General features: G+C 43.8%; 1 protein-coding gene across 1 annotated transcript; it reads right to left on the reverse strand.

The window, feature by feature from the left end:
- Window positions 1-2,827: 2,827 nt before the first annotated feature.
- On the reverse strand, window positions 2,828-8,072 carry SPDYC (speedy/RINGO cell cycle regulator family member C). Its single transcript, XM_073657918.1, has 6 exons — window positions 7,720-8,072; window positions 6,898-6,956; window positions 5,479-5,564; window positions 3,851-4,022; window positions 3,475-3,775; window positions 2,828-2,889 (listed from the first exon to the last, which is right to left on the reverse strand). The coding sequence occupies exons 1-6, from the start codon at window positions 7,925-7,927 to the stop codon at window positions 2,828-2,830; spliced, it is 888 nt and encodes a 295-aa protein (XP_073514019.1). The 5' UTR covers window positions 7,928-8,072.
- Window positions 8,073-11,590: the final 3,518 nt, after the last annotated feature.

Consider the following 11,590-nt stretch of genomic DNA (forward strand, 5'->3'; position numbering starts at 1 on the left):
ACAGAGGTACAATGTGACTGATAAGTTGTGCCCAGTATCATGTTACACCAGTAAAGATTTTTTTTATAAAACTGACTTCTTTCCTTGTGATTGTAATACAACAGGGGTTCCTGCATTGTCTGAAGGTATGCAGCCTGAAAGAACATTAATGTACTAAGCTCAGGAGGGTTCCTTTGACAACTTTTTTTGTGACAGTTTACCAAGAAAAAAAAAAAAAAACTATTTTTTGACACATTAGAACACAAATGAAAAATTACACATGTCTAGAACCCTTAATTCTGGTAAGATATTAAGTAGATTATTCATCTTTGAAAAAGCAAAAAAAAAAAAAAAATATATATATAAAACTTCTGAACAGGGCAAAAAATGTTTGCTTTCTATATATAAAGACCATCCTGGAATTTCTGGATGGATGATAACCCTGGAACCCATCTGACTGATGCCTGGGAACTCAGTGCCACTGTTTTATCCTTACAAGAGAATTTACGACCACACATTTCAGCGAGACAATTTCATTGTTAAGTGGAGGCTCAGCAATGATTGCCTAGTTACAATTTTTTTTTTTTTTTTCTCAGGAATTAATTGCACAGGAGCCATATGCTGCAGGATCATTAAGTGTAGTCCATAGAAGTATGACAGGCTCTGAGGACTGCAGGACATTGACAGTTAAGACGCTGCTGCTCCCTAGTGGCAAGATCTCATGCCACAGTTTCTCATTCTGCACAGAAGAAAAAAAAAATTTGAGTCTTCAGTAGATATGTTACCATATTTTCAGTTATTCACTAACTAGCAGTTTTTCAGACTACTCAGGTATAATGTGCACGTAGTATACTAGGTTAGGGCTCTTTCACATAGTGTCTCTAATACGCATGGTATTTCCACATGTACTGGAGACACTGCACTAGTTTCTCACAACACAGGTTGCAGAGTGTCCCACACGGATGATATCCGTGTATTAATGTGACATGTACCAGCGCCTGGGAATCAGCGGTTCTGTTTGCGCTGTAGGCATCTGTCCTCATTGGCCCCTGTTTGTGCTGTAATCAACACAAGCAAGGGACAATGAGCATAGTATTCTGCTCCTGCTGTAAAAGTATTAAAAAAAAAACAAAACACTCATTTGTCTTAAATGTCCACCTTAACACTCACGTCAGCGAGCAGGCCCCAGAGCTGCGCTGAGTTCAGAAATGGACAGGATACCACTCACTGAGTGCAGCTCTGGGGCCTGCTCACTGCAGAGTCATTCTCCCCGCCTCCTTGGCATGAGTGTTCAGGTGGATTACAGTGGGATTTTTAATTTAGGACACAGCAGGAGCAGAATACTACCCTCATCATTGTCCCTTGATCACAGCATCAGTAGGAGATGAGGGCAGCGTTCAGCACCAGGCATAGTGCTAACTGTACACTTATTCCCAGGTGCTGTATGAGTGATCCTGATGCAGCACACATACATGGATATCTTTGTCATGTGGACATGTGAAAGACGCCTCAGGCTGGAGTCTGTAACGGCCCCGACGCTGCAGAGAAGCCAGCGGTGGCTTCTGCTTAATATGCTGTTGAGCGGCACCTTTTTTCCCCTCACATGCAGACTTTCCTCAGGTCAAGTCTATGGGGAATGCCCACAAGAGGACCTGCCGGAGAAATTTACATGCTGTGGTCTGGAAAGACGTGCCATATGTCAGTTTCCGCAGGTGTGCCACAGATGCATAGTGGACATGGTATTTGTAGAAATACCATCCACTACGCCGTAACATCTGGCTGCTGCGGTTTGCATGAGGCGCAAGTGTGCTGCGTCCAATCTGCAGTGATTACTAAGTGTGCATGCACCCTTACACATGTTATACCTGATGCGGAGATCTGAGTAGTTTTGAAAGCTGCCATTACCATCTCTTCAGAGAACAATTGAAAGGGATTAACCAAAGACTCAAATTTTATTTTTTTTTTTTTTATCTAACAGTACAAAATTACACTTTCCCTGTATTTTTTGCATGTAATGAAACTTAATTTCTTCATAGCACATAAGTGTCCAAATGTAACTTTTTGACTCAGAAGAGTCATCCTATAGAGTTTGTACATTTGACATTTAGCACAGTGACTACACTAACGCTCCTGCAGCTTAATACAAATGACCTGTTTATCATTCAATGCTTCCCAGTCCATTTTGTCAGAGTTGACCTGTCCAACTTGGTAAGAGGCTTCTCGCATGACCACCATGTTCGTATCTGATAAGTCACAGGTTGAATTAATCCTCATGTTTAACCATCTCATAAGAGTCAACTTTCTGTCTGGAATAGGAAAAATGTAAGTGCTGGGAATGGCACTAGCACTGGAGGATAGTATGCATTTTTTATTTTAAACAGGAGGCATGAGAAGGGGGTTGTTCAAGTAGTGGACAACCCCTTTAAGTCTGCAGCTTTAACATTGGTCCAATCTTCTGGCTCTGGCTTAACATCTTCTCCAAGGAACAGCTTAGAGGATGGAAATAAAAGGCTTAAAGAGGATCTTTAATTAAAAGTGCAATCTTGAAGAAGCTGCTCCCACAACAAGATGCAAAGCATCCATGTGTGCAAAGAAAAAAAAATAAAAAATAAAGTTCATTTGGTGATTTTTATTAGTGACCACCTCATAATTACACTAAATTTACATCTTATTTACATAGAAAACGAACATCGCAGCCTGTTCATACAGGGCTAATAAATTAGGGAGCTTTCATTGATACCAACCCAACCAAGTCTGTCCTTTCTCAGACTGATGAAAACCAAGTGATAAGTGCTTGCATCCTCCTTTGTTTCCAGTGTACTTCAGAGAAAAGTGCAGACATTAGGTGCTAAAGATGCCAGTCTAGAGCTGCACCTCCAGAGTCCAGACCAACCAATGGCTCCTGAAACACTGGAGGAAGAAGATAGTGACAATTAATCTTGGTTTTCCATGAGAAAATATAAACATATGCTATTTATTGGTATTTGCTAGAAAAACCAAAAGACTGAAATCTGTACAATTTTCACACGTCTGCAGCATTCTAGAACTTCCTAACTTAGAACTGGAATGGAATGGAATTACCGCCCCCCCCCCCCCAATAAGGTTTTCATCTTCCTCTTCTGGATCAACACATTGGGCTATAGGTTGAACTCTAAGGACTTAAGGGGTTTTCACCATGAACAAAGTTTTTTGTTTAATAGATTCTTAAAGTTACACAATGGAATTTGTTTAAAAAAGTTCCTGTGCCAAGATAATCTTATAAATGTGCCCCTGCTGTTTAATGGCTGTCTGACCATGCAGGGACATGATCAGACAGCACATAGCAGGGCTACATTTAAAAGCTTCAGTACAAGAATTAAAAAAAAAAAACAAAAAAAAAAAAACATTCACCTGAGAAGCTATTCAAAGATCTATGGATTAAAAGTTAATTCATTCAGTTTCTCCCCCAAAAAAAAAAAAAAAAAAAAAAAAAAAAAACCACCACACTGAACTTACTGTGGATGTCATAAGTGGACTCAGGCTCCAGCAGCAGCTCTGGAGGCAACACGAGAAGATCCTGGGGCCACTGTGCATTAGAAAAAGAAATAGTCTCCTGCTCTGGTGAGGAACAGCTGTCGGTTCCTGTTTCAGATCCACCACTGCTGGTCCTGCAGCAAAGTGCACAGCTGGGAGGAGTGAAACCCGGCCCACGCGGACACAAATCATCCTCATTTCTGAGATAACTCCTTAGTGCCCCACTGTGGTGGATAGGGCGTTCACGGGACCAAGCCCAATGAGTGGGATCCTTAGACATCACCTAAAAAAAGGACAATTTCTATCAAGCCCATACTTTAAGAGTTCCACATATCTGTTCTCACGTTAGGGTATTTACCTCATCACAAAATCTCCGACTCACGACAGCTCTGTAGTTCATTTTTGCCCAAAAATTGTCCCGTAGCCGCAGGAACTGAGGGTATAATTCCCGCCAAGATTCACCAAGGGCCCATGGAAAGATTTCATATTTGTAGTCCTCGTCATCTTCTTCCATGTCATTAGCCAAGTAGCTAGGAACAGCGAAAAAGTGGCAGATATTAAGCAGAGATTTCACTTTGGGTATGTATAGTTAAGAGAAGCTCACTTAGTAAAGGAGTTGGCCAGCTCCATAAAGACCCACACAACCTGGACAAAATACAATAAATATGGCTTTGTCTGGGCATGAAGAGTTGTGGTCACTGCCACCCAACGATTTACAGAAAATTTGGACTACTACTGTCACCAGAACATTATGGGGCAGAGCGCTCACCCTCCAGATATAAAGAGCGACAGATCCAACTTCTACAGAGGCTCATCTATGCATAAGCTAGGAGAGTACTCAGAAGTTCACTTGGAGGAGCCAACACAAGTGTGATCTCTGTCACCATTGTCTTAATTCGGAATACAGTTCAGAATTTGCCAGTTTGAAACAGTTCCCATTCCAACTGTTGGAACACACTGTAGGTGGGGTGGCTGTACAATAAGAGTCACAAGCCAATTTCTCACCATTAGCATGTTGTGGAACAAAGCCATGTGCATTTTACAAAGTTCTTGAGATGCAATTTTTAAAGGCTGCATAGTTTAAGTTGTGGGCCGTTTCACTTGTACAGGTTAGAGATAGTCTTATCGGTACTGTAAGAAGACAGAAGTGATGACCACGTTTCCCCTGAAAGTGTATTGTTGAAATGCATTTTGTGTGACATGTTTAGTAGTGTGTGCTATTCGTGATAGATTGTATTCTGCTGAGCGGTAGGGAGCCATTAGGGACAGTTGGGGGGTTAATGGTTGGGACTAGCCCAGAATAGGAGGGGCTAAAGTGAAGAAACAGTCCTGTCAGGGAGGCAGATAGGGCCCAGTAGGCAGTAGAAGCTGACCTGCATGAAATGGGTGTCCCTAAAGAAAGGAGACCAAGGAAATGGATAGCATGATGCAGAGTATTATGAAGAAAAGAGGGTGGTGAAACACAAGTACCCTGTCCATGGCTACTGCACCATACCAACTAAGGAGGTTGACACCAGTCATACAGATTTTAGAGCATTTTTCACTATTTTGAACACAAACTGAAATCTGCAGTCAATTCTACATGTAATGTTTGTCGATCCACAAGACTGCTGCAAAAGTAAGAGTGCTTTGTGCACCCTTGGTGTAGTGCATGCGCTTGGAACAGTCACTGTACAGACCGTCCCTTTAAACCCACACAATAAGGTCCAAGACCAAGTAAGGTTCTTCAAATTGCAATTTACCACCCTGTTGGCATTCCTAATAAACCTAGAGGGAGGTGGATCCATGACTATAGTCAAAGGAACATTGGTTCCATATGGCTGTATGAATAGAGACAAGTCTCCCACTTCTAGTGAGTTTATACAGTTTAGGACCAACACTGATGTGGCCAAGTAACTAAAGCACCGGTCAGGTAGGTTTGTAAACCAAGTTATTACAAGGAGAATCAAGATATACTAAAGAACTGTGCACAATAAGGTTACTTACAGAGCAACAAAGAAGTCCATGGTGGAGTATTCACTGGGGTAGAGGCCTGCACGTTTAAAATACACCAAAACCATTGCAAGAAGATACTGCGGATTAGAAGAGCAAAGCAGTCACATACAAGACACAGGTGGTATCTCCAGCATTATGGCTACAGAGATCTTACATCAGTTATTAGCTACAGAAAGTCACCCAACAATTCCTCACGATCTCAGCTGTTGCTGAACTTTTCAGTATGGTAGCAGCCTCACACAAGTGTGTATTCACACATCAGTTTTTCACTATCCATACACTGCCACAGAAGTTGGTTTACAAGCTTGAGGCTGTCAGTTTGAGTCAGGAGACCTACACCTAGGCATCGCTGTCTGAACAGACTGAAAAACCAGTGCATGTGCTCCAAGGGTATTTACATAGAGAATAAAAATTGCCGGTTATATTTTAAGGGCAGAAATTGGCTGAAATCAACACAGGTGAAAATAAGTAACTTTATAGTATATCTGCTTCTTTCTCCTCCTAGATTAATCAGTCTCAATTCACAGTAAAAGATCTAGTGTAAACAGACTATTGCTACTGAGATGACAGTTGGTGCTTCTAAGATTCTATGGAGGAGGTGCTCTGCTTTTAGCCCCCCCATCTAAGATAGATTCTCCGCAGCAACTGCCATCTCCTCCCATTTTGAAGATGGCAGTGGAGGAGCTGGTGGCAGCTCGGAGGCTCAGTGGTTGGCACTTCAGCGCTGGGACTCTGGGTTCAAGGCCAACATCAGCCACAAGGAGTTTGTACGAGTTTCCTACAGGTTCTCCATACTCCAAAACATAGTGATAGGAAAGCTAGATTGTGAGCCCCGATGGGGACAGTGATGTCCATTAAGAGATATGGAAATAATGACGATATGAGCAAAAATAAGTAGTGTACTATTGATTTATGAAATAAAATTTAAGATAGTTACCCTTTAAACACTGAATGGATCTCATTTAATGGCTGCTAACTCAATGGTTCTGTCCCAATCCTGCCTGTACAGTGATTCCACATGCTCAATCCTCTGGTGATGAGTTGCAGATGATTAACTTCATGCCCGCACAGACTCGCTGAACATCTGTTGCTTGGCAGGATGTTTTACATGGGATGATTGAGGACAAGCATTCATATACAAGCTCATTTCTAGCCCATGCGATGGCACTTTAGCCTAGGGCCATGTGCCGTTGTGATTTTAGCAGTGTAATCTTATCTGCTGCATCAACCTGTCTTATAAAGCAACAGCATTCACTATAATAAAGACAACCCAGATATGCATCAAAAGTTTAGAAGTGAATGGGGGGGGGGGGGGGGGGGGGGGGATTCAATAACCCCCAATAAAACACAGACACCTGTAGTTTCCAGCTTAGGCCCTGCACATGATCAGAAGGCAGCAGCCAGACCTACCTTGTCTGAGATTCTTAAGCAGGCGTCCATAGACAGGAACTGCTGTATCAGCTCATTTTCTGTAAAAGTTAAGATAACCATTAAGTTTAAAAAAAAAAAGTTGAAGAGCTTAGGGTACAAAATCTCCAACTCATGTCAGCCCTGTATAGATATATACACACACAGTATGGTTCCTAACTATCAGGATGCCAAGAGGAAGTGGGGACCAAGCCTTGTTGCACACGCCAGAGGTCACTGGGGCGGAAGTCATTGACTCCCTGGCGCCTGTGCAATAGACCAGTGCAGGGTAAATGGAGCCAGAAGCATAAGAAGCACTTCTCACTGTAGAAGCGCTTTGCGCATGCGTGGGATGTGAACAAGAATGCAAGTCACAGGGCCCTGTGACGGGGAGGAATATGGAAGTTAGCCACATAAGTAGGGGATTTCTTGCTGTCCCCCGGGCATGAAGCATATGAAAGGATTTAATAAAAATACTTTTCTCGGCAATCAGACCTACTATGGCACATACAGGCATGTATAGAATTACTTTTCTATACCCTTTATGCCCTTAGAGGTCTGATAACTCCCAGGGGGTGACAGAGTCCCTTTAAACCAATCTTCCACATGGGGTAATAATTTTCTACGCAAGAGTCCACCAAATCTAATAAAGTCCACCCAGTATGGCCACACAACCCAACATTGGCAGGTCCTACTAAATATTTATGGAGGAAACCATTATGAAATAGCCATCTCCCTATCAGATAAGTGGCAATGCATACATGGATTGGCCAAACCAGGGAATGGGCTCTTCCTTCATACCATAGACCAGCGTTGTGTTCTCACCTAGGAGCCTGTGGAAAGCCTGGCGCTCTTGAGGTTGGAGATTAAGAGCGCTCATCACCTTGGATCTGGTTACTGCAGCCTCTCTCTCAGGGATTCGCATCTTGCGCGCTCCAACAACCCTAGCATGTGGATGCCCCCTCACGATGCCTTGCTTCACCACGCTGCCGGCAGTTGCTGCGGCCCGAGGGGCAATTTGCACATGTCTCATTGTGTGAGGGAAAAAGGGATAAGCTAAAGGGCTGATCTGAAAACAGAGGCAACAAAATGCACAAAGTCACATCAATACCAGATCCTTGTGCGCCCGCCAGTTATATGAATATTAAGGTTATGTTCATACAGTTGAGGTATAGCCGATGTTTTTTCTCAAGAATACGATGACCAGGGTGAAAAAGGAAGAACAGCAACCCAATGGCTTAATGCAAGCGAGAGAATGGCGGAGAAGACCGTGGTGGACCAGTCTTCCATCAAGTCGCCATAGCTTGATATATAGCCGTAAAAAAAAAAAAAAAAAAAAATTATAAATGTGTCCTAGCCTTAATCCTGAAGGTCCTTTTGCAGCATTTTCATTGGCCAGTGCCTAATTTGGAGCAGATTCCACCAGGATCCACTTCAAAATCATGATAACATCCATCCTCCTCGCAAGCATTTTCTCTTTAGGCCATGATCACATTTTTTTCGCAACAAAACTGATCTTTGGCAGGAAATCAGCTGCATCAAGAACGCAGGTTCTGCTCCCCCCCCCCCCCAAACCCTGTCTCTATGCATGTATATAAAGTTCTGTAAAAAAAAAAAAAAAGCCATCAAAAGCAAATTTTGAGGCGTTCACCACCCATTACTTCCTATGACTGAAAAGGGACATGCTCCATTTTTCAAAAACAAAAACCCACATGGTGTGAACAGAGAATTCTGGTGCTGCAAGACAGATGAAGTTTGCAGCAAAATACCCAACATGTGTTAACATAACCTTAAACCTCCTCAGAGTGGGGTGGGAAGGAATCCTCATGAACAGCAAAGTGGATTTCCCAGAAAATCAGATTTTTTTTGTTGTTTTAAAGAGGTAATGGGGCTTTGAATTAACAATATACCTTGTTATAGACAGTCATTAGTTACTGCAGAGAGAAAAAAAAAAAATATATATATATATATATATGTAAAGCTAGATAGGGCGGAGCGCCGGGTGCCGCACATCCTCTCCAGCCCACAACTCCGCAGCCGGCGAGCCCGAGCGCTGGCAGGTCTTATATACTGTTTTTACGGAGGGCGGGATTAAACTGGACCACACCCATAGCCACCACCAGGGGGAGGAGCCACTGTTACACATCGACCCTGTGGCTCACCACCTGCTGCTGGGGGAGACTACACCGCCCGCCTGTACACAGCCGGGGAGCGCAGCAGCTAAAAACCACTTTGGCAGAAAAGTGGAAGCAGCGGCCGCGGCGTGTAGCACACCCACTGACCTGAGCAAAGGGAGCAACCAGCAAAGGGAGGCTTTATGACCCACCCGGCCTCCTGCACGCAGGCTGATCAGGAGTGAGGATCCCGCCTCCGCCACCTGCGGCTCCTTTTATACTCCGCCCATTAACAGCCAATCAGCTCGCCGGCAGCTGCAGCGTGGGGGCGTGGTTACTCAGCGCTGAGGTAGAGGCATTGGCCGCAGCTGTGTCCATGCAGACGGCTGCGGTTCTCTTGTGCTCTGCTGTTGCCCCTTTGTACTGGCATTTGTCAGTGGCCACCTACCATTGTGTGAATATGCCCTGAGCAAGCTTTTTTACTGCATTTTTTCAGTAGTGTGGGAAAAAAAACCTTTATAAAAAAAAAAATCCAGGGTTTCACTACATAATTTCTAAGTGGGAGACTTTGCAGCTGAGCAGAAACCAGTTTTCCTTCATGGCCTAAAAATGCCTTAGAAAAATACTACATGACTGTGGTGCGTGAGAAAAAACCTCAAGGCAGAAATTGCACTTTTTTTTTTTAATTTAAAGTATGTTCACATGGAGATTTTTTTCTCTCGGATTTTTAGGCTTCAAACTCTGCATTAAAAATTTGGGATTTTTTGTGGGTTGTTTTTTTTTATGCATTTTCTGAGGATGGGACTTTAATTGTTTGTTTTTATTTATTTTTCCCTCAAACAGAAGTGACTTCAGCATTAGCACGTTGCTTCTTTGTCCACGTGGAAAAAACCGCAAAAACAACTCCCTGTGCACTATAGAATGTTTTCCTATAGAAATAAATAGCATCTTCAAAGAACACATGAGGCAGTGTGCGCAGCTTCTGTAAGGCCACGTTCACACGGTCAGTATTTGATCAGTGTGTTTGGGTATGTTCACACATCATGGTTTTTTAAGCATTCATTTTCTGCAGCAAAACCTGATCTCTTGCCAGGAGGTTGTTCAGAATTTTTGTTGCTGTTTTCTTGCTTTTTTTTTTTTGGTGCGTTTTTGATGCATGTACATACAGTTCAGTGAAAAAAAAAAAAAACATTCTGGTTTAGGCACAAAATAACTGAAAACTTTTTGATGCATTTTTTTCACCACTCATTACTTCCACTGGGTGAAAAAACACATGAAAGAAATGACCTGCTCTATCGTGCAAAAAAACCATTCAAAGCACAAAATACTGATCAAACATGAGATTTCTGGAATCTCATAGACTTTGCTGGTACTGCAAAATGCAGCTGAAAATCTGCATTAAAATACGCATCAAAAAACGCTGAAAAAAAACATGATGTGTGAACATAGCCTAACATCAGAATTTGTAAGCCAAAACTAGGGGAGGAACAATCAGAAGAAAAAGTATAAGGCTGTGTGGCCACGATGCGTTTTTCAAGCGTTTATGCTGCGGAATTTCCGCAGCGTAAACGCTTGGGAAACGCTTGGTAAACCTTCCCCCATGGTCTCCAATGCAATTCCGCACTTTCAATGCCCATGCTGCGGATTTTTCTGCAGCGTTTATGCTGCGCTCAAAAATCTGCAGCATGTCCATTATTTTTGCGGAAGTGCTGCGTTTTCGCCGCCATTGACTTGCATTAGAACGTGCCAATTCCGCAAGACTGCATCTGTACTTGTGTAATTGGCGCGTTCTAATGTGCGGATGGTACCGGGGTGTAGAGGAGAGGAGAGTCTCCTCCACACCCAAGTACCATTAAAAGCTGTAAAAAAAAGAATAAAATAAAAAATAAAGATTATATTCACCTTCCGACGGCCCCCGGACTCCTTCCCTGTGCTTGTCGACAGATCGCGCAGGACTGAAGGACCTGCGGTGAAGTCACAGTCATGTGACGGCAGGTCTTTCAGTACAGCGTACCGCGAGCTGCCGGCAGCCAGGACAGGAGCGCAGCAAGACTCGGGGGCCTCAGAAGGCAAGTATAGGTTTATTTTTTTATTTTTAACCATTCTCTCGGGTCACACCAGGGGCGGAACTACCGCCCGTGCAGCCGGTTCATTGAACGGAGGCCCCGAGGGAGAGGGGGCCCCTCCAGCCTCCAGCAGGGCCCCCATCAGGGCATGACTGCCCTGACTCCAGTATGGGGCCCGGCCGGTTGGGGGCCCCCCTCTTGTGCGTCTCTCTCCTCATGGGGCCCCCGGCCCCATGCTAAGCGCCGGGTCCGGGACATCTCAGCGCTGCGCTGCGCTGTTGCGGCAGCGCCTTCATGATTCCCCTGACTTCCGGTCATGTGAATGCGCCGTCACATGGCCGGAAGTCAGGAGAACCTGGTGTCAGCGATTTGGACGAGCGCCAGGATTCTGCAGGGATCGCATGGGGGTAAGTATAACAAGTTTTATTTTTTTTAAAATACAATTAACTAGGAGTGGGGGGAATGGGAGATGCACATGGGGGGGGAGATGGGACATGGGAGATGGGAGATGCACAT

Source organism: Phyllobates terribilis, unplaced genomic scaffold (assembly GCF_046119375.1).
Source record: "Phyllobates terribilis strain yellow unplaced genomic scaffold, ASM4611937v1 Scaffold_13__5_contigs__length_258822181, whole genome shotgun sequence".
NCBI classification, from domain to species: Eukaryota; Metazoa; Chordata; class Amphibia; order Anura; family Dendrobatidae; genus Phyllobates; species Phyllobates terribilis.